The 23,817-nt window shown below is 41.1% G+C and overlaps 3 protein-coding genes across 9 annotated transcripts in view; 2 read left to right on the top strand and 1 right to left on the bottom strand.

Annotated features, from left to right (window-relative positions):
- Positions 1 to 2,592, top strand: part of LOC111872975 (39S ribosomal protein L21, mitochondrial) — a 34,959-nt gene extending 32,367 nt beyond the window's left edge. Inside the window, exon 6 of the mRNA XM_023867311.2 lies at positions 1,275 to 2,592. The gene's annotated coding sequence lies outside the window, so the exon portion shown is untranslated. The remainder of the gene's footprint in view (positions 1 to 1,274) is intronic.
- Positions 180 to 20,188, bottom strand: LOC111872973 (probable tubulin polyglutamylase TTLL1). The gene is made up of 9 exons (XM_023867302.2): positions 19,866 to 20,188; positions 19,512 to 19,637; positions 18,609 to 18,674; positions 12,506 to 12,684; positions 10,313 to 10,499; positions 9,619 to 9,820; positions 7,163 to 7,393; positions 2,609 to 2,718; positions 180 to 1,412 (listed from the first exon to the last, which is right to left on the bottom strand). The coding sequence occupies exons 1-9, from the start codon at positions 19,928 to 19,930 to the stop codon at positions 1,265 to 1,267; spliced, it is 1,314 nt and encodes a 437-aa protein (XP_023723070.1). The 5' UTR covers positions 19,931 to 20,188; the 3' UTR covers positions 180 to 1,264.
- Positions 20,189 to 20,193: 5 nt separating this feature from the next.
- LOC111872974 (cholinephosphotransferase 1) overlaps positions 20,194 to 23,817 on the top strand; it is a 76,150-nt gene continuing 72,526 nt past the window's right edge. For 3 of the 7 annotated variants that reach the window (XM_023867308.2, XM_023867303.2, XM_023867306.2), the window contains exons 1-3: positions 20,195 to 21,136; positions 21,228 to 21,375; positions 21,462 to 21,584. In XM_023867308.2, the coding sequence (XP_023723076.1) occupies positions 20,903 to 21,136; positions 21,228 to 21,375; positions 21,462 to 21,584 (505 nt within the window). In that variant the 5' untranslated portion in view covers positions 20,195 to 20,902. Of the gene's footprint in view, positions 21,137 to 21,227; positions 21,376 to 21,461; positions 21,585 to 23,817 lie in introns of all 7 variants that reach the window. The other 4 variants (XM_033754908.1, XM_023867305.2, XM_023867309.1 and 1 more) reach the window with 3 other exon arrangements.

Below are 23,817 nucleotides of genomic sequence, written 5' to 3'. Positions count from 1 at the left end.
GGACAACGTTTTGAGACAAGGGAGGCAATTCAGAAAGCAGTGCGTTAGTGTCTTCGGATGGCTGGAACGGAATTTTACAGAAGGGGAATTTTCAAACTCCGAGAACGCTGGGAGAAATGTGTACAAAGAAGTGGCGATTATGTGGAAAAAATAAAGATCTGTAGATTGAGGTGGTATATTTGGTTTCTCAATATAAAGCATGTTACTTTACAAAGAAATTGTTGCTCATGACTTTCAGTACGACCCTCGTACATAGGTAATTTAATGATCAAGAATAAAGTCATAATGTATGGTAGAATTAATGACAGACATTTTATTATTTAATTATGAGACGTGTTCAAATGGAACCCTTTCAGAGATTGTTCAGGGTGAAAGAGCAGAGGATGTTAAAATAGTCCCCATGGGCAATGAGGCAGGATCTCATTGATGTGCCAACCAGCAGATTCCACAACCAAGGAACTCCCTGGGTTGCTGGTGGAACCACGGTAGGTTTAACACCTTCATCCAACCTGAATTCATGGTCCTTTAATGCTTTCTTGAGGGGGGTGAGCAACACGGAAGTCACCCAGTGACCAGTCCAGGCTGTATGGCGGTTGGTCAGCACCTTCTGTTGCATGAAGTTCAGTGTGTCCTGAGCAGTGCAAGCCACATGAGGACAAGAGTTGGTGTACCACACCATGACACACCTCATGAGCATACTGGGAAGTATTCTCTTGGTGGATATATGAAGGAATGAGGCTTGGAAACAAACACAGTGTGAGGGTGTGGAATGGATTCAACTCAGTCAGATTGGGGTCCAGTGCTGGGATTTTGTGGGCACAGTAATAAATCTTCATGTTGCATAAAAGCAGGAAATTACTTGACCAGCTGCTCAAGGAAGATTATGCACCACATAGTTAAATTGATTATAATAAGGCAGCAGAAAGAAGTCCCATGGATGTCACTTGAGGCTTTGCACACACTGCCTAATGTTCTTTGCCTGTGACCTATGTCAACCAGCCAAATGAAGAATGAAGTTGTCACTACTGAAGGTTATCACTACCAGCAGATTGGCTAGAGGATGGAGGGCAATATAGGCGATTACACTGGAGAAAGAGTAAAAGATTGAGGGAGATGTGCTGAGGTCAGTCCATGGGACTTCTTTCTTTGGCCTCAGTGTAGGATCAGATACAGATCTTCATTACAGACAGTAGGTGTGACTGAAATGTAACAGAGGCTGATGTTTGTATTGTACTGTCTAACCATGAACCTGACACCACACTGTCTACTTCCAGCGGTACAGGGGGGTGCGTGTATCAGATCGGCTGCGACTCTGATTCGTCGAGTGCTCCTCCTGAGATGCCAGTTCTTCATCCAGCAACAGGTCAAAGTTTCCAAGAGCCTCAGGTGATGGAACCTTATTCCAACGAACACTGATAACAGAGCAAATGCATGTGAAATAAGACAGCAGTTACAAGTATGGAACTGGAAAGTGACCATATTTTGAAATTAATCTGTCAACACACGACCCAATAATCACATTGAACATCATAGTCTTATTTATATTTTGGAGGTCCTGGGTTCAGGTCTTGGACCAGAGACTGGCTATTCTGCTAGTACAGTACCAAAAATTAGGCAACAGCTGCTTCCTTCCCCATCCTTTCCAGTTCATTACACAGTAACTATTCAACATTATACAGTCTGAGAATTAAATAAACCAACACTTGCCCCCAACATTCCCCACTACCAGATAAGAAGCTTCTCTGACTGTGAAGTGGAAACAGTCATAACCTACACCCATTCTAAACAAATCGTATACAGGTAAGTCTAACCCTGTGTTTAAACAACATGCCAAGAAGAGAATGAGGAATGTGAAAGCAAACTTCCATACATTTCCAAATATTCGTGTCTGTCTTCCATGCAACTTACATTAGAGTTTAAATTAAAAGTTTAATTTTTAATTAAAACTCTCAGTTCTTTCACAATATTTGTCCTATTTTACACAACATCTGTCAGCCTAGATGGCCATCATGAGGTGCACTAACATTGGTTTGGTGAAACTGCTGCACTTCATGCACCATCATAATGCTTTTTTTATGATTCAGTTCTGAATTCTGAAATGTAGTTTTCCTTTATGCACAGTGTGTGTTTGTGATTGGTGTATAAGTAAAATAGGACAAACAAAGTGAAAGAATTTAAAGTTCTAGTTAAAATTAAATTTTGAATTGAAACATCTGATTTAAGTTGCATAAGACGGAAATGAATATTTGGAAAGAATACAGTGCAACAGGATGCTGAAATACATTATCCATACATTATTACACCTAACATGGCAGTACATAACATAATTTGCAGCCTGAACTGAATTTTAAATCATATTACACAATCTTGACTACATTTTACATGGAATCCTAATAACAAAATTGGAAAATTTTCAGATTTTGCATAGGTATTATGCCTAAACTTAATATTGGGACTTCTCTATAAAATGTAAGTCTAAAACAGTGTTTCATGATTACAGTGTCAAAAAAGGTATGTCAGTTATAGTGACTGAAGTGTCTTACCTCTAAATTAGATTCGTTTAGTCTGAGACTGCTCAAATTATCAATTTTGTAGGTCACATACTCACTCTGGAATGCCATCAGGGGGCAGCACCACTGAAAGGATGTTGTCAATGAGTTTGTATTTCAGAATTCGGTCGTTCACAGTGGTAGATGTCAGTGAGGGAGATGCATTCACCTGCAAAGAGAAATGTCTGACAGCATTGAGGGAGAACAGTGTTTGAACCAGAGCTATTAATAACCATTTTATGGGGGGACAGTTTGTAAATAATGCTGCCAGTATCCAGACTACATAGTTAGTTAGTTATTGGAGAGGGTGGGTTTCCCCATGCACTTAGACCTGTATTGGTCCATTGTGCTTCCCTCTATGATTTCTACCAGTCTCTATATCCTACCGGTACTGGTGCTTACCATCATTCCCGCCCAGCCAGCAAGACTGGCTCTACTAGCTGAGAGGTATCTATAATGCTTTCCCCATCTACCAAAGGTATTAGAGACTGTTGTTGGGCAGGAAACGTCCGTAATTTGGCTCAGTGACCTCCTTTGGAGATATGAGGTTGTTTTACGTGCTGTAAAGCTACGACACGGGACCCTCCCAGAGGACTTGTTCCCTGAATTTTTCCGCCCTTAAAAATTCGACGACCTCCGCCAGGTATTTGAACCCGCGTACTACGAGTTATGAGGTGGGAACGTTACCTCTAGACTACGGAGGCCGCTATCCAGACTACATAGTGTAGCAACTATCTTCTGGAATGTGACACAGTGTAGTCTGATAAAATGTTTACTGACTTTTGGAACAGGATCTGCTTGCAACCTGCTTCTTGGTGGTTTCTTGCTTAGCTTACTCTGCAACCTTGGAAGATGCAGGCAGTATGTTCCTCTACACCACTGGTGAACTCCTGCTGATTGCAGGGCATTATATCCCAGCAGACAGTAATCTTCAAACAGCATTTCCCTTAAAACTTTCACCCTGACATATTGAAGAATGGACATAACCTCCACATTAGATTTCTTTTGTCAGTATTTCAGATTACATGAATTTTCTCAGTTCTGTCTGGAGAAGAGGTTTCCTACACATTAACTGTACATCTGTTTAATGGGCACATACATTTGAAATTCAAAAGAACACAAGAGTTTAGCACTCACTTGAAGGAAAGAATAACCAACTGCAGAATGTGCATATTCAAGCATAACCCTAGTGACCATGCTAGATCCACACAAGTATATTCAGGCCTGATTCTTAAAGGGATGGAAAGTGACAAAAGACAGACTGGTTAGAGCTTCAGCAGGCTCAGAATCTTAGTGAGGAGTTCAGTAGTGAGCTACAGGTTTTGTGATTCATCAAAGAAGTGACCTGATGCAATATAGAGGTGACTTGAAGTAATCTGGAAGCCACAGATTGAGAGTTTGAGGCACAGCTGGTGGCAGCAGAAGCCTGATTAAGGATGTGAAGGTAGAACAAAAGCAGGGACCAGTGCCACCATGGTGAAGTTGCTGAAATTTGAGAGAGTCACATCATAGACATTGTTTCACCAACAGTTTTAGGTCATGGCAGCGTTTGGGCAGCCCAGAGAAAGCTCTGCATTTACATGGCATTCTGCTGAAGAAAGCTGTTAACATACTACAATATATCCCAGCTGGAGCAATATATGAGGAGTGTCAGAGCGCAGATGGGCTATTATGCACATCACCAGCTGGTGGCAGCCCACCAGTCATAAGACAAAGCCAGACCAAGCTGAATGCCAAGTTGCTACAGGAATTTGCAGCAGCCATCAATCAGTTGGCTTACTGGGCCCTTGTAAGGTTACCCAAGGAGACAACCTGTGTGTTCACTGATGGAATGAAGGACTGAGAAATGAAACAGCACCATCTCATGGCTGGCAAGAGGTCTCTCAACCCCTTAACTAAGCCCTGAGGCTTAAGGCTTCAGAAACAATAGCCAAACCACCACAAGAAGTAAGGGCTGCAGCCACACTGGGAACACAGATGTGGGGATGTTCCGGATCTCAGAAGAGACTGTCATGAGATACATAATGAGGACTGACTGGGACTCAAGAAACAAGTAAAGAGGACACCAGGATCATCACCTTCATCCCCCCATTTCACACTGAACATGTTGGATGAGAGGAGTGACAGCCTACATGCCAGGGGCCAGAGTGAGGTTACATCCCGCCTTGTGATCCTTGTCATCAAGGCATCTGTGATGAGTACCAGATTTGACGTCATGTCAAGACTGCCCAAGATGAAGGTGATGCTGGTACTGCTGACTGTGGGACAAAGTGCACTACCCATCTGGGTGTTTGTTTCAAACATCAAGGACAAAATCATCCTGGGGCTGGATATCCTGTGACCTTATGATACCATACCGTATTTGAAACACAGTGTGCTATGAGTGGGTGAAACAGAAGTGTCACTGTTGTATGCCATGTCATGACCATGATTTATTCTCCGTATGGTGATCAGTGGTGACATAATACTGGTTCTGTGGCTTAAGGGTCCCCTGGAGGCATGTAGTATGACCAAGTTCAAAATCTATTCACTGAGGACTGATCAGGGCCAGGATGCTGGATCAATATCGATGACAGGCAACTCTCAGGAGGGCTGAATATTGCCAGGGGTGGGTGCACTGCACACCAGTGTAGATGCACTTTCCAGAAGACTATGTGAAGCTTGCGCTCACTTCCAGAAAGTTGAATGGCAGTCAGACAACCAAAAGTTACTGTGTTGCCACTGTGAGTTGGTGGGACAATGCTGGCCTCAGAAGCTGGATGATTATATACCTGCTGTTTGGAGCATCCCTAAACAAGGAGAAACCTATGACCAACTACATGGCAGACCTCATGAAACAACTGCATGACAGCCATCATTATGCCTGTCAACATCTGAAGGTGGCCAGCAACATGATGAAGGCTTCTTATGACCACCTGCTAAAGCAGCTGGATTGCAGGAAGTAAACTAGGTCTGGTGGCACCAATTAAGGGGAGAGTCACTTATGGTGCAGCAGTCCTTGGAAGGCTTTTACAATGTTATCACATGGATCAATTATGTAGTCTACAGGATCCCAGTATCATCACCGGGTGAAGATGATGGTAGTCCACCTGGATAGACTACTTCTATATCTAGGTGCTACTTGGGATTAGCATCCTTAGGGAGGGAGCAGTAAGCATGGGAAGGAGGTGGGTCACATGCCACCATGTGCAAGCCTCTTGTTCATCGAAGTTTCCAGAAATCCCACCTTTTCTCACATCTTTCAGTGCCTCAGTGCCAAGTGCGCCTCATCTCTTGTGTGTGCAAGGCAATTGAGTCCAGTCTGATTGTAACCTTAGAAGGGATGTACAATGTGTGTGCATGCATATGTGGGCGGAGGGGGTAAGGCGGTGGGGTGGGGAGGGAAAAACAGTGTGATAGTGCAAGAGAAGCAAGATGTGAAGCTGACATTGCAATGACTCACAGGATGTTGAGTGCAAGACCAAGGAGAAGCAAGTGCAGTGGCATAGAGGAAAAAACAGTGGTGGACTAGAAAAGCCAATGTGAAGAAGATATTACTGGCTAAGTGACAATCAAACATTTAATGTTCCAAACCAAAATAGATGTTAAAATACTGACAGACATTTTATAAACTTCAATAATAGCTACTGTTTCTACACTATGAATATACACGTACATTACTTTTTTTGCCATATGCATTTTGTAGTCTTTCATTAATATGTGACCGCATGTCATTCCGATCTGAAATGCTACAAATGGGCAGAACTCTCAAAATAACAATTCCCTTCTTTAATTACAGTCTCTACAGAGGACCCCTCAACTGATTCATTAACATAATGTATGCAAAATCATAATTTCATTGAATATAGTAGCCTGTCAGGAATGGAAATTTATTTTTGGGCCAGAGTTGAGACTGCAATGCCACCTGGTGACCAATCCCGTAGCTACATTTCCAGCTTTCTGCTGAAGACACTGCTTAGACATCCCAGCTAGCCTTAGGTTTATGTGTATACAAATGGTAATACAGACAGGAATGTTTTAATTAAATTAAAGAGTAGTGAAAGAAATAAAATAGCCACATTCCAGATTATGGTCTTCTGGTATGTGATGCAGGTCTTACAGTTTTTCAGATAATTAAATGCAAGTTTTTGTGAAGTACTGTAATAATCTGGCCTGATACTAGTGACTTTTAAAAATAAACTTGGCACTGAAAGGGTTAGGAACTGGGATAGTGCAGTCAGTATAGTGACTGGCTAAAGGCTGGATGACCAAGAGGTTAGAGTTCAAGTCCCAGTGCAGACCGGCTCTGGGGTCCACCCAACCTCCTATCAAATGGGTACCGGGGGCTCTTTCCCCAGGGGTAAAGTGGCTGAGGCGTGAAGCTGACCACTCATCTCCAATTAGTGCTGAGGTCAAGAAAATGTGGGTCTATACATCCACTCCCCTATGCGCCTTCATGGTGTAGTGCTTAACTAATTAAGTACAGGGACAACTTTACATTGCCGAAAAGGTTAACAAATTACATAACAATTCTTCTATCAGCGTCATGGCATATCTGCATGAGTAACACAAAATGGGAGACAGTAACCACCTTGCTGACAGAAGCTGAGAGAGCTAGGCAATGAAGTACATACCTCAACAAGCCATGGCTTTAGTTTATTGTCTATAATGATGTCATAACCATAGCACTCAAAACAGTGCCTGTCGTTGGCCATGACAGGAGACACGGCTTTCAGCGAGTGTACAATGAGCCAGGAGATGGCAGTGAAGAGCTGTTCTGTGACCTCCTTGCCCCATGTACTCTCTAGGTACAACCGCAAGTTCTGAACACTCAGCTTACCACCATGCATACAGTTGTACTCGCCCTGAAATGTGTGCATGCAAAGGGAACCAGTGAAGAAACCTATGAAGTGGTACCTTCCTTACATGAAACACCAAGAATGACAATTATAGTTTACTTCCACTGTGTGTTTTAGTTGCAATTTAAGCTCTTCAAGCATTTGTCATCATTCCATTTAAAAATATCATGTCTAGAGTCTTCTGGGATGCAACATCACATTTTGCTTGATAAATGGGTACCAACAGTTTGGAGGAACCTGTTGCCTCCATCTTTACTCTTCCACCCTGAAGATGGAGAGAGGATGTTCTTCCAAAATGCTGGTACCCATCTACCAAAGTGCATGACACTGCATACCAGAGGACTGTAATATTGGTACTAACTGCTGTGAGAACTTCAGACACAATATGAAAAATTAATGGTGAAAACTGTAAAGATGGACACAAGCAGCAAAATTTGGATACATCTGTTTTATTCCAAACATTCTTCTCCACCACATGACTCTACCCATCGAATAGCACTGCATTTCACAACCCCACCCTAATTTTCCACCATCAGTCCCCTTCTCCCCTTACCACCTCACATTCATACTCAAGACAGTGACTGAAATGTATGCCATAATATTGGAATAACCACAGTATACAAGGCAGCTGAACCACAAAAGCCGAAGTTACACAAATGAAACTGAGAAGAATAAGTTCGGTTAATGTTTTCATTTAACTATTACTGTGTTGTTTATGCTTCAAAGTATGTCCTGAAAGCTAATTAGTGTAACTCAGTACAGTTCCAGAGCACGATCTCATGCCAGAAAAGAATGTAAATTGTGAAAAAAACAAATGGCAAGGAAAAATAGTGATCTAGTGGGATGGCACAGCAGCAGACTGGAGTAAGTTACACAACAAGATGCTTTGCGATTTATATTGCTCTAATATTGTTAGTGTGGTTGGATCAATGAGGATGCAATCGGCTTGATATATATTTCAGGTGTGAGGAACAGAAATACATACTTTTTTGTACTCAAGTTCGAGATGAACCTTCATTTCTTAAGACTGAAAATGTGGAAAGAGAACCTAGTCTTATGTTTGTATAAATATGATAATAAACAGAGGAACAAATTTCATGTAGAGATTGAATTCTCATTTATTACATGTGGGCACAACATTAAATGAGAAACACTAATATGTGGAAAATATACATCATATGGGATGTTGGTTGGCCTAAAACAATTAACGCAAAACACTGTAAAATACTAGACAGAGAAAGTTTAAATCAAGATTTTACTGTATGGAATTTTGGCACAGACTGATGTTAAACACAGATGGGAGAATGATACAGTGGAACCCCCATTCAGTGTTCTTTGTTTTCAGGTTTTCTATCATTTGAAAATCAATTTCAATAATCTCAGTGTTAAATACCCTCCATTTTAGAGATTTCTCAGATTAGTCCGCAAATGCAATGCTTGGGTGGCATTAGCTGAGGTGTGGATAAGTAACTCAGCTGCTAAATGTCTGACTCTACCTCATGGGTTGCATTAACAGGGAAACACACTGGTCATGCATCATATGACAAGCCAGTGATTCACTTTGGTGTTAAATGTATTTATTTTTTACTTCACCAATCTATACCCTTAACAATGAGTTACTTAATTTGCAGAAGGGATGAGGCATAATGATGTGCTCAATTTCTACCTTGCATCAATTTAACCACGACTAGTATAAATTTATTATAACAAATTTCTGAAGTTGCAAAACATGTCTGCTGACCAGTGAAGTCGCAACAAAAGCCCCTTGAGGTGACTCATATCAGTGATTCATTACTTCCAAGCAGTGGCATCAGTTTCTCATTGCTAATTGAATGGATTCGAACAGAGTTCATTACCCCTACATCTAGTGTAGGCAATCTTATTGGTTAAAACCAATGAAAGTCACATCATCCTATGTACTGCGTTTCACATCTGGAAGACATCAGCTGCAGGATCTACTCCGACAGCTGGACCCCTCCCGACAAGACTCACCATGGCAGAAATTGCCTTCTTTTCAGATTTCTTGCTCCAAACCCCACAAAAGAATTCTAAGCTCCACAGCATACTTGCTTACCTCAAGCCCAATTACTAAAATGATAACAGAAAGGCAAACAATTAAATATGCCTAAAATTTTAGGTTGTTACAAAATCTTAAAATTGCGGTTTCACTGTAATAGTAAACTGGAACATAAAGAATAGTGATATAGATACAGCAAAGTTGGGACACTCACACCATGCTTTTGGATGGACACATTTGTTAGGTGGATATACATGTTGTCCAGTTCCTGTATGCTTGTGTCATACTTGACAGTGCAGAACCGACAAAACCCCAGCTTGAACAGGTAGCACTTGAGGGGTCGGAAAGAGGTCACCAGCACATACAGTCGCAGGTCAAATTTCTTGCCTCCAATTAACAGAGGATTGTCAATATATCTGTAACAGTTCATAATGTTGCATCTCAGCATCACCCTGCAGCTGGTAATCCATGTTTTCATTCTACAAAAGTATTACTTAACAAACGCTGTATACTTTTCAAATAAGTATTTCTATATTTTACTTCAGGATTCTATGTTAAGTGGCACTAATGTTCCATCTCACTAGAATACTGTCCATGTGAAGTTTTGTAAAACTCAGTCATCTGGTTCAACAGCTAAAATGATGGGGAACACAGACATGCATACAGAGAGCATGGTGATCTCATAAACCCAGTTTGTTTCCTTAATGAAGTTAGGTTAAAAGTGAAGAAAGGAGAGGAACAAATTGCAGAAATTGGGAATGAAACCAAGGAGGCAGAAAGAAAAGGAAACATCATGCCTGCAAGATATTTAAACAGAACTTTAAAGCAATGTTGTAAGAGTATTTAAATATCCCATCTTTGCAGGATATGTTTTGCATTGAAGGGAATGTCATTTAGACAGCTCTTACCTGGATATGACATAGGATTCCTTGACAAGGGTGGGATTGAAAGGCGTTTTGCTCTCACGAGACCACCGTTTCAGCTTAGACAGCTTATTGATAAGGAATATGCCTGCGCCCTGAGACTTGCCACATGGCTTCATAATCCACGTGCTTTGTGGATTCTTCCGGTACTCTTCCACGAACATGTTGTAGTCTGTATCAGTTCAGAACAAAAGGTTAAATATCAGATGATTTACTCAACTTCAAGATTCATTGAAGAAGCATACAACAAAATAAGCAGAAACACATCTACGCACACAAGTTATACACATGATACATGATGTTACAGGAAAGAAAGTCAAGTAGAAAACTGTCTTCTGGGAAATATCACTGTGCAGTATGGTGAAAGTCAACCAACGTTTTCCAAGAACATATCGCCTCCAATGTCACCTGCTTTCACACTGGTATCTTGCTCAGACTATTCAACCCTGAAGATGGAGGTGATATGTTCCTCCAAAACGTCGATTGACTATGAATGGATTACATGGTGTTATATCACAGAAGACAGAACTCTTCATAACTACCGTTGTGAGACTCTAAAATCTCACAAGTAAAAACTGATCAAAATAAGACAAGTGCAATACATAATTCTGCTTATTAAGATGCATCAAATAAAAATGAAATTATGCCTCTAACCAAAACACTTTCCATTCAGTAATATAACAAAATACTGAGTTAAGTACATTGCTGCATGAATATCTGAAGTTCTTTCTTCTTCTCCTTCTCTTCAAGTGGCATTCAACAACTTAACCTTCTTTCCTGGGAACATCACAAATATATTCAGAGTCCTGATCAATATTTGATAGCAGCTGCCCTGAAAACATCAAAATGCAATGGACATCATTGTTGAGTGGATGGCACTCATGCTTTGTATCTGGCAGGTCCTGGGTTCAGATCTCAGCCTACAACCTGGCTACTTTGAGTGAGGTTTTATTCGACTCATGCTTTGTATCTGGCAGGTCCTGGGTTCAGATCTCAGCCTACAACCTTTCTACTTTGAGTGAGGTTTTATCGGTTTTATTTAGTGTCTGCAGGGAAATTCTGGGATAGTATCGCAAATTAGGTTATGATCACTTCCTTCCACAGTGCTTCCAAGTCATTATTCACTAAATCATATTAACACATCTGTATTACAAAATAACTAACTAGCTAGCTAATTTCATGGAGCTGACCCCTTTTTAAGAAGCTGCCAGTTGTGCACCTACTCAAGGACTTCCCAACATTCTATGGAATCTAAAGGTTCATTACTGTGTTAACAAGAGCCCTTCACCAGATCAATGCAATCTATACTACCTCATCCTATTTCTCTAAGATTTAATTTAATATTACTCATCCACCTATGTCTTGGCCCCTTTCCTTCTGGCTTTCCCACCAATATCCTATATGCATCTGAGTTACCAACAGCCTTGTTAAATTAACTATAAATACAGAAAAACGTGAAAATTCACGTAGCCATTAATGCCTATGTGTGAAAAATCTTTCTCTGACTCTGCTCAGTATTTACTGCACCCTACACAAGAAAACTTACTTCAGTCTTCATGTAAATTCTACTGGGCGAAGTTCATGACAAACTCTAAAACTTTTTAAAAAATTATTTATCATGAGAAAAGGTGAGGACACATCCTTTCCACTATGCAGGAAATGCATTCAATTTTTTGCCCAAAGAAGCACTTATTTAACTGATAAACATGGGTGCTGACAGCAGGGGTCAATCCAGGCATCTGCTGCCCATGTAATTTTGGAAATAAAATTAAAATTGAAAAAAAGGATGGTTATACATAAATTCTTTTTTGTATAGGGACCCAAAACTAGGGGGATATATAAAAATATACTTAAACGGTCTAAATGTAAGTTCATAATCAAATTTTTTGACTGCCTTCCCTTGGAAAAAATTTTCATGGCGTCAATAATGACGAAGTTAAATTCCAATGCCCCCCACCTCCAAATATTAGTGTTATGAGAAATTATTCAGAATGTTGAAATCAAAAAAATATGGACAAATATGATTTACTCATTACAAATCAGTTGTGTGTATTCTGTAAAATTTGTACATAATAACTATAAATTTTCAGTGATGTGTAGTGACTGAGCTAGGTTGGTAACCTTGTGGCATTTGCCTGGAGGGAGAACAGAGCACTTACCATAGTGATAAGCATTTACCTGCGGGCAGCACGAAGGTGACTGGGATGAAATCAAGATGCAAGTAACGACTTGGCACATCACCTCGTTCTGCTAGAGGGTCCTTCTCACGTTCTAGTTCCTTGCGGTAGCGTTTGATGTTCTTCACAAGTAGATCCTTGCGTGACAGCTCATAGTGATTTGGGAAGTGGTTGATGATTCTATATGCAACCAAATGGGGCACACAGGAGTGTAGCTCACTGAGGCACCATGCTACAAGCCGGAAGATTGTGAATTCAATTCCCAGTGAGATCACCAGACTTTTCAATTGACTTAATTCTTGCAGCTGCACTATGACCCTGGGGTCAACTGAGCCTCTAACAAAAATAAGTATCAGGAATCTTCTCTGGGGGTAAAGGGTGGCTGGTGTGTAAGGATGACAACCTCATCGTCATCTGTGAGTTGACTCAGGAAAATGTGGGAGCTTTGATGTCTCACAACCTTATGGGCCTCTGCAGCCTGTTATAGGGATAGCTTTATCTTTACCTTATATGCAACCAAAAAAATATAATTTGTGAGACTCACTAACTCTGGTAAGAGAACCTGAAGGGCCAACAGTCATAATTTGAAAGCCCATGAATGGACACTATGCTGAACCATTTCCAATCAATTCACACTGTTCCCCAAAGTCTACTTTAATATGATGCTGAGAATGATTAAAACAGAAGACAAGCTTATGCCAAAAATGATTGAAAATTACTAATACATACAACATTATGTCCCAGGAGCTCAGTCAGTATAGTGACAGGCTATGGGTTGTAGGGTCCGGGTTCTATTCCCAGCAATGCAAGATATTTCTATCCTCCACCGTTACCATGATAAGCTGCAGGCCCCATCTGCCAACCATCATTCTCATAATCACCCTAACATTGGGAGCAACAGAATCTGTCTCATCGGTACCCTCACCTGAGGCAGGGGGCACAAATGTCAACAGACACTGGACATAGGAAGTACTGGACAAACAACGCATAATCTAAACAATACCGCAGCAATGCAAGATATTTCTATCCTCCACCATTACCATGATAAGCTGCAGGCCCCATCTGCCAACCATCATTCTCATAATCACCCTAACATTGGGAGCAACAGAATCTGTCTCATCGGTACCCTCACCTGAGGCAGGGGGCACAAATGTCAACAGACACTGGACATAGGAAGTACTGGACAAACAACGCATAATCTACACAATACCGTTTCCTGCAATGTCACACAATGAAGTCTGGTACATGTGTACCAACATTAAGGAGGAATATGCTACCTCTTCTCTACCTTAATAACGGAGGTAGCGGATTCCTCTCAAATCTTGGTAGTTATGTACTAAACTACGTGGCATCATATCACCAAGGACTGTAATCTTGATACCACTGTGACAGGATCAGATCTAACATAAACACACAGTTATAATAAGATGATGAGAATGTTGTGCTGCACCATCTTAGTAATATATTTCCACCTCCTCCTTGATCTTTCAAGGTGTTGCTGTCAAACTGGCTTCCTCACAAAAATTCTGTATACATAAGTGAGTGAAGGAAAGTATCTCTTAATACTGTAAGTGATGGATGAAATTAGATGCAACGCATTTCAAAGCCAAATATTAATTAGAGTACTTGGAACCAAAAGACCGGAAGCAACAGAAGACTGAAGAATGTTACACAATGATGAGCTCAATAAGTTTTACTTTATATCTGATGTTGTTATTGGAATGTAATCTGCTTGGATGACATGCAGAGTGAATGCAGGAGGCATGGGGAAAGCTTACAAAGAAAGATCAATTGTGAGTTTAAGCCACTGCTGTATATAAACACAGCAGCACACAATACAGTATACAGTTTATTTCCTCAGCACCAAAACATGGTGAATAATGGTAATTTAAATAAACTGTTCTCATGTACAGGAAGAACACAAACTGAAGCTGCTTGAGAACAGGGTGCTCAGGAGAACTTCTAGATCCAAGGGGTATGATAAAGGAGGCAAGAGAAAACTGTGTAATGAGGAGCTTCATGACTTGTACTCCTCGTCGCATTTAATGGGAATGATCAGGTCAGGAAGAATAAAAAGGACAGGGTATGTACCATACATGGGAGGGAAGATGAATGCAAAAAGGGTTTTGGAGGGAAAATCTGAAGGAAAGAGTACACTAGGAAGATACAGACATAGATGTGAGGATACTATGAAAATGGAAATTTGAAAAGGGCATGGACTGGATTCATCTGGCTCTCAGGATAGAGATGCATTGAAGAGTCTTGAAAACATGGCAATGAATACTGACTCCCATAAAATACTGGGAAATTCTTATGTGGCTCTCCAACTATTGGTGTCTCATGGAGTCTGTTACAAGAAGTTAGTTAGATACATAGGCCGCGCTATAGCTCAAGTGATGAGTCGCTGGCTTCACACCGTGGCGGCCCGGGTTCGATCCCGGGTCTGGTCAAGTGGGCTTTGTGGTGGACAAAGTGGCGCTGGGGCAGGTTTTCTCTGAGTACTTCGGTTTCCCCTGCCAATCTTCATTCCACCAACTGCTCCACAATCACCCTCACCTATCATCTGGGGCTGGTAAAATAGGCCAGAAGTGGCCGCAGTACAAGGGACTTAGTCCCACCCCACTAGCAATAAAAAAATAGTTAGATACATAAGAAAACATAAAATATAAATGGTGGAGCAAAGGTCTAATCATAGACAAGATGATAATATTAAAATGGATCTTAGAAAAGTATGGTGTGGAGATCTGCAAAAATTGAACTGGCTCAGGATAGAATCTAATTGTAGGCTTTTGCAGACATGGTGACTAACTTTCAAATTCAAAAAGAAAATACTTTCACCAGCTGAAACTGCTCAAGGAAGATCCTCCGGCAACACTTAACTAACTTGATGGAGCAGTGTCCTTGTTGAGAAGCCAATATGTCAAGGTCAATCAGCTAGTCAGGAATTCCCAGTCGTCAGTAGGATAGAAGTGACAAGAAGACGAGGAAGAAGATGTAAGAAGATGCTGGATGACCTTGGGGACAGAAGAGGATACTGTCACTTGAAGGAGAAAGCTCTAGATCGCATTAAGTGGAGGAATTGTTTTGGAAGAGACTGTGGACCTGTCGTATTGACAGATTACTGATGATGATGATGATATGGAAGCTGAATGTTCATTACCGTGTTCACAAGAGCCTGCCACCCAACCCTACCCTGGGCCAAATGAATCCATCCTGATTCTTAAAATCTATTTTAATACTATCCCCCATGTACATGTGGTTCATCTATTGGGAATTGAGACTTCTTTCCCCTTTACTTCCTTGGCTTATGATCCATGACTGCATATGTGTGTTGCTCTACTAGTTGTTGCGAGTTATTTGCCGAACCAGTAAACACTTCCCCACTGTGACATAACAGCGGAGGAGCTGCTGCTGGGGCAGCAGGCCAGTAAACACTTCCCCGCTGTGACATAAGTGTAGATGCTGCTGGAGATGACGTTTCCCACTTGTTGGATACACATACATGTATATACATTGGCTGTGGCAGTGGGAGCAGACATAAGACAGTGGAAGCCAACAAAAGCCAGTAGGGGCAGTGGTGTTGACAGAAGCCAGTGGTTAGCCAGCACGGAGAGATGGACAGTTCTACAGTCTAGTGAGAGTTGTTAACACAAAAAGAACGACTGTGAAATGACTTGTTCAACACTTTGTGTTATAGTTTCGTTAAATTGTAGTTATGGCACTGAGTAATAAAGTGACATCGCAAGAATACTCAAGGTCTTGTTTAATATTTTCTGGTGCTAAAACCCGGGAAGAAGGGCTGTGGGATCTTGGTGATCGTGAATGAATTTGTGTCCATCATGAAGCTGTCTCATGATACATTTAGACATCAAGACTTCCAGGGTAAGGAGAAAACAAATACGCCCACGGTTCCTGACTTCAACTTGGCTCTGTCGACATTTCTGACTTCTGACTTTCGACAGATCCCCATGCAGACGATCAACTAGCTTGTGAGATTGTACTTGGAGATACCCTCGCAACTTGACATGGTGGACAGCAAACTCCGAAGGCTATAGAGGAAGCGCTTCACGGCAAGGGCGAAAGTGACAAGGCCCACTACCTTTATAATTGAATCCACCGCCAGCACCCCACTTGAGGATTATGGGCACTACCAAGACCATCTACGGGAGACCTTCGATCAACTAATTGCATTGGATAATGATATTTAGGATCTTTTAGATGACAGTGAATACACGACTGATGTGGAAAAGTGTGAAGAATACATTGAATCATGCCTCGCCTGCATTATGGGGGGGCTCTCGAGAATGGATTGGAACACGTCCCGCCTGCATTATGTGTGGGGGGGGGGCTCTTGAGAAGGAATTGAAGCATGCCCCACCTGCATATATATATTGGTTGTGTCAGTGGAGGCAGACAGAATACAGAGGAAGCCAAGAGGAGCCAGTAGGGGCAGTGGTGTTGACAGAAGCCAGTGGTTAGCCAGCAGAGAGAGCTGGACAGTTCTACAGTCTAGTGAGAGTTGTTAACATGAAAAGAGCGACTGTGAAACGACTTGTTCAACATTTTGTGTTATAGTTACGTTGAACTGTAGTTACAGTGTTGAGTAATAAAGTGACATTGCAAGAATATTCCTGAGGTCTTATTTCACAACATCATCCAAGCAGTCTCTTCCCTTCAAGTTTTCTGACCAAAACTCTGTAAGCTTTCCTCATCACATCCATGTGTGCTACAACCCCTGTCCATCTAATCTTCCATGACTGAAGCACCCTAATAATAAATGGCGAAGGTGCAAATTATGAAGCTCATTATTGTGTAACTTTCCTCACCTCCTTGTTACATCCTCTCCTTTAGGTCCAAATATTCTCCAAAGTACCCTTTCTCAGACACCCTTAATTTACACTCTTCTTTTCATGTGAGGGATCAAGTTTCACACCCATACAAAACAACAGCTAAATTGTTTTGTGTAGTTAAATTTTTATGATTTTGGATACCAAGCAGGAAGACAAAATAACAGAATGGCAGCAAGAATTCTCTGGAATTTAATTTGCTCTTTAGTTTCTTTGTGAATGTAAATTCTGAATTTTTACTCTCATTCCCAAATATCTGTACCTTGTGAAACATTTTAACAAATTTCTGGCAATATTTATTTGCTCAGCATTCTGATGAGAGGATCTGAACATATACTTAGATACCTGACCATGCCATAGCTTAGGCAGTCACTTGCTGGCTTCTTACCGGGGAGGCTTGAGTTCAGTCCCAGGACAGTTCATGTGGGAGCTGTGATGATGAAATGGCACTGGGAAGGATTTCTCTATGAACTTTCTTGTTCCCTGCCAATTATCAATGCACCAGTGCTTCATATATGATTACTTACATATTCTCAGGGTGTGGTATAATAGGCATTTGAAGCCACAGTACCAAAGGACTCAGTCTCAAATCACTGCAACAACTAGTTAGATAGCTGGATAAAACTAATGCTGTATTACATTGCCTTTATTACTCTATACACTGCATTACATTGCCTTTATTGCTCTACAGCAAAACAGTCAAGTTACCTGTGTTTAGGCTCATGTTATGAGGGTATATATAAAATGTGGAAGTAAGGTTCCACATATCATTAACTTCCACGTTACATGGGAGGGAGTTTCTCGTACCAGTCCTATTTTCTTCTGTGAAGAAAGTTTGACTGTACCCTCTGTGTAGTGTTGAAGAGGAAATCCTATGTTGGGTTTCAGGTTCTTATGGTCATGACTGGAGCTTCTGGAGGAACACACTCCCTCTGTCTTCAGGGTTGAAAACCAAGCCAAGCAAGCAGCAAGGATAGCTCAGTTTGGTGCTTGTTTCTTGCTGGTTGCTTGCTTGGTTTACTCTTTGATCCTGAAGATGGAGGCAGTATGTTACTCAAAGACACTGGTGAATTTCTACCAGACTATGTGGGATCACATCCCAGAGATCAGTACTCTTCTAATTCCTCTGCTAAGAAACAAACCCAAGTGTCTCTCAAATTCATATATATTAATGGATCCTTCTGCTAAACTAAGTATGAATTTCTGAGAAAGAGACTTATAATGAAGTTCTGAGGTATTGGCAGCACCAATACTCACTGGTTGTCTGTCATTCTGTAGCCACTATCGACACTGAAAAGTGTACGACATGTATGGGTCCCTGCCCTGCAACACACAGATGCAAAATGAACACGATCATCATAGTGTAAGAACTGAGCAAGTTGCCTCAAGCAATGATGCTTTGGATATGTACCTGGTTACAATTTCGGCCAAGAAAACAAAATCTTGAATGACGTTTTCCATTGTTTTCCACAGTCCTTCCAGTCAAATGCCAGGATAATACATCAATCAAGCCACAACTGTTACCCTCCACATCCTTTTCAGTTCAGTGTTCATTAATCAACTCTATACTTCTAATTTGACCATGATCACTTCCTTCCACATCCTGTCCAATTCATTGATTATTAACTGTCCCATCATTTCATGCTATGTAGTCTGAGACACTGACAATGTAATTAAGCAAAAAATAATAAATAACTGCAGCTATGGTATTGATACCATTTTGAAAAAAAAAATGATGGAGACACAGTGTAGAGTAGTAGGTTGAGGCACTATACTACAAGCCAGAAGGTTGCGGATTCATTCCTGATGAGGTCACTAGATTTTGCAGTTGACCTAATCCTTCCAGCTGCACTATGGCCATGAGGTCGACTCAGCCTCTAATAGAAATGGGTACCAGAAATCTTCCTGGGGGTAAAGGGTGGGCCAAGCACTCAGAAAGAAGTAGCACAAATGCTTGGCATGGAGTGAAAATTCTCATTAACATCTGTTGTGAATGTTTTAAATACATGCATTATGTTCTGAATTAGAATATAACCTCCTGCACCAAATTTTGTCAAGATTTACTCCAATCTGATTTTTTCCATACAGATACATAACATATGCTGCACATATTTTTAAGAAACAGGTTCTGACCATGTGGATTGGGCACACTGTACATACCAGTAGAAGTTCCAGTCATCATCAGGTCCAACCTGGGACCAGCCTCGCTTCTCGAAGTTGGTGATGAGGACAGACTTGTCCAGATCTGTGCAGTAGGTGATTCGCATCTTGTCCAGCACCACCACTCTGTGTAAAGGAACCAGTACTAATCACAAAAATGAAATTGAATGCAGCAAAACCTCCATACATTAAAGGCCTCAATATAATGAAATCACAGTGAGAAATAGAACAATTGGCCTGCATGTCAAAATAGATTACAAGCAGTTCAGGATAAAAAAAACGGTTCAAATCCACTTCACGGATTTTCTTTATCAAATGTTTCAAATACTTGCAAGACTCGAACCAAATACCCACCTCCCGTACATAACTCCATTGCCATACTTTCTGCTTTCAATAATGTTCACTGCAGAAGCCGCCATTGTTTCTATGGCAACCTAACAAATATCACGTCGCTTACAGAATTCACAGGCACAATTGTGACCCTCATAGGTTCCATTCCATTTATTTCACTTTCTAATTGATCCTGATACAGGCTTAATACAAGCCATAGGATATAGAATGGGTCACAAGATCAAAATTTAAGTTACAATAATTACTTGAAACATGTCAAAAACAAAAAACAAAACAAAACAAACATACATGCAAACAATTATAAAACATAAAGCGGACATACATAAACAAATTTACATCGGATACAATAAATATCAAAATTCTAATTCTGGTTCACTTTATTAATAAAATTGACAAAATTGTCACTATAAATCCCAGCAGGCGTTTCCATTGGTTCCGTAGTATAATTGTATGCTGGTTTCAGTCTTTGGGAAGGGGGGTGGGGAGGTTTATAGGTTTTACAGTGACTTCTTGTTTGTGTCGGGGAATTAACAGCAAAAAAACAATCCCTGTCTCTGTTGCTAGGGTTACTTGTTTTATCAATCCCCCTTACAGCGGCGAGTATAAACAATACACCGATGACACTGTGCGAACCGCCGTCCAATCAGCTAGTAGCTCTGATCGTAAGACCCGTAAGACCACTTCCGAAAGGAAGGGTAACAGTGAGAACAGTGAGCCAGTGAGGATGGTGAGGGCCGTGAGGACCGTGATAGCCCATGTTTTATTAAGCGAGCGTTATTACATTTCTATAAACTCGAGGTGTTATATATGTTGAGAAGTGGTCAGCGAAAGCAGAGAGCAGCTTCTGTAACCACATATTACTTGCTTTGGAATAGTAGTCCAGTTTTATCTGTGAAGGAAGTAGGGGTAATAAGAGAGTAGACACCATCGGACACTCTGCGTAGTAAGGTGGTGTTATGTGTAGGTTATTTATTAAGTAAATTCTTATATTTAGTATTTAAATTTCGAATTGATGCAGGTGAGAGTTTAGTGCTGTCGTGATGTTTTATAAGGACAAGCTGTTATCGCCAGCTCAGCTAAAACGCCTTAGCGACCATAAATACAGCTGTTCAAGTATCAGCCTGGTTGACCCTCTTTTACAACCATGGTGGAATTGGCTAGTCAGCAAAACACCACTATGGATTGCCCCAAATTTAATTACCATCTTAGGCCTAATTGTGAACATTATAACAACGCTTATCCTCGTATGGTACAGTCCTGACGCAAAAGCAGAGGTAAGTGTTGTTAAGTAGGGTTATGTTTCAGAATTTTAGGCCATTATTTACGTTACACGGTGTTGGAACTTAACCGTGCTGATTTTAACAGGCACCGAGATGGGCGTGTTTCGTCTGTGCTTTGGGTTTATTTGTGTACCAAAGTTTAGATGCAATTGATGGAAAACAGGCCAGAAGAACAGGCACGTCAAATCCGCTTGGTGAATTGTTTGACCATGGCTGTGACTCCATTTCTACAGGTGAAGAATATTAATACTTCTGTGTTAGAAGAACTGCTTTATAACTGATATAAATATGTATCTGAACAAGTATTATTCCTTTGCAGTATTTGTTGCATTGTCAGCATGTATAGCTGTCCAACTGGGCTACTACCCAACATGGATGTTTTTCCAGTGTTTTTGTGCAATGACACTTTTTTATTGTGCACACTGGCAAACTTATGTGTCAGGTTAGTAACCAGTATTGTCCAAGACTATATTTTTAATTAGGTGACACTCCTTCCTATATTGTAGAACATAAAGTGATAGTCATATGTTTGTGTTCAATTTACTGCTGATATTGTTCAGCAGAGTTTATGTAACAAATAGAAGATATTCCCAGGATAAAGAACATCTCCAGAAAATAAAGTTCCATGAAGTAGTCATTCCTGTTTGTTTAATATAATTTAAGTGTCTCATTGTTTAATTATAAAAAGTGGTAAAAGGTAAAGCTATCCCTGTAACAGGGCTCGGAGGCCCATAGGGTTGTGAGACCTTGAGGATCCCACATAATCTACACAATCGGCTCAAAGATGGCAGTAAGGTTGTCAGTCTTACGTACCAGCCGCACTTTACTCCACATGAAAATTCCTGCTACTCATTTCTGTTAGAGGCTGAGCAATCCTAATAAATGGGAAATTTCCTTACACTTTGTCAGAGGTCTTACAAACAGCCCTGCACACACTTCAGCAGTGGTGTGAAAGAACAAACTTGTCTGTCAATCCAGACAAGATGGTAATTATACCCTTTGCAAGGAGGAGGAATATCAAGGGGCTTAAGGAACCAGTCCTCTTCAGTCAAGCGATCCGGCTATCCAGTGAAGTCAGGTACCTTGGAATAACATTAGACAAGGGACTAACATGTAAAAACAGCTGGACAAGGTCATTAGCAAGGCCTGTAAGGCCTTCTGGACATGCAGAAGCACATTTGGAAAACCCTGAGGACTGAAACCAAAGGTGGTGTATTGGATATACACTGCTGTAGTAAGACCCATAATTACCTATGCTGCTACTATATGGTGGCCTAGAGTTAAACTTAAACAAGCCAGGCTGAACTAAGCAAATTGCAAAGGACGGCCTGCTTGGGAATTACAGGAGCAATGAGAATAGCTGCAATGGAAATCCTACTAGGACTCCCCCCACTGCATTTGCAAATGGAAGCAGAGGCCAGGTTAGGAAATTACAGATTACGTTGCAATGATCAATGGAGACCTAAATCTCAAGGTTTTGGACACACATACATGATTCAGGACATGAAAAAGGGAACAATCCTACAAATGGGATCTCATAAAATGATACCAAAACATGTCTGTAATAAACCCTTCATGATCAGATTTACTGATAGAAATGAATGGAAAGGGGTTTCAACCTGACAGAAAGGGGGGACTAGTCTGGTGTACAGATGGTTCCAAGACAAATAAAGGCACTGGAGCTGGAGTGTATTGTGATGGAACAGGGCGGAAGCATACCTTCAGCCTTGGTCAGTATACAACAGTTTTCCAGGCAGAACTGTATGCCATTAAGGCATGTGGAGTTGAGAATTTAGGTAAAAACTACAAAAATAGGAATATCTATATTCTATCAGATAGTCAAGCTGCAATCAAAGCACTTGGTACACACCAAATCACTTCAGAATTGGTTTGGGACTGCCACCAATCCCTCATACAACTGGCCAGACATAACAGAGTTCAACTGATATGGGTGTCAGGCCATGAGGGTGTTGCCAGGAATGAAACCGCAGATCTGCTGGCCAGAACAGGATCTGAACAACCGTTCATAGGACCTGAACCAGCTTGCGTCATCTCAATTGGAGTTGCCAAGAAAGCGATCAGGGACTGGAGTAACAAAAATCACAAAAAACACTGGGAAGCCACAAATGGACTCAAATAGGCAAAAGGATTTATATCAGGATCCTCTGCCAAAAGAACTTGGGACCTGTTAAAATTAACCAGAAATCAACTAGGATGGGTGGTAGGATTACTTACTGGACCCTGCCACCTAAAAGTGCACCTTTTCAAACTGGGACTAACAGACAACCAAGTTGTGAAAGGTGCCTACAAGAAGATGAATCAGCCACACACATCTTATGTGACTGTGACGCTGTAGCTTACCTAAGATATCACCACCTGGGTCAACTCTTCCTGGAACCAAGTGACTTATATGATGCCCCCATAAATAAAGTCTTACATTTCATTCAGATTGTAGGATTAATAAAGTGTTAATCTGTAGGGGAAGCACAATAGATCATTGAAGGTCACAGTTCAAGGGCCAGTTTCTGTGGCTCACCCCTCATACTCATACTCATTACCCCCCAGGAAAATTCCTGGTACTCATTTCTGTTAAAGACTGAGTCGACCCCAGGGCCATAGTGCGGCAGGAAGGATTAGGCCAATTGAAAAGATTCCAGTGACCTCATCAGGACTTG

Source organism: Cryptotermes secundus, unplaced genomic scaffold, assembly GCF_002891405.2.
Source record: "Cryptotermes secundus unplaced genomic scaffold, Csec_1.0 scaffold1266, whole genome shotgun sequence".
NCBI lineage: Eukaryota > Metazoa > Arthropoda > Insecta > Blattodea > Kalotermitidae > Cryptotermes > Cryptotermes secundus.
Note: the sequence above shows the minus strand (reverse complement) of the source record. Positions and strands in the feature narration are given on the sequence as shown.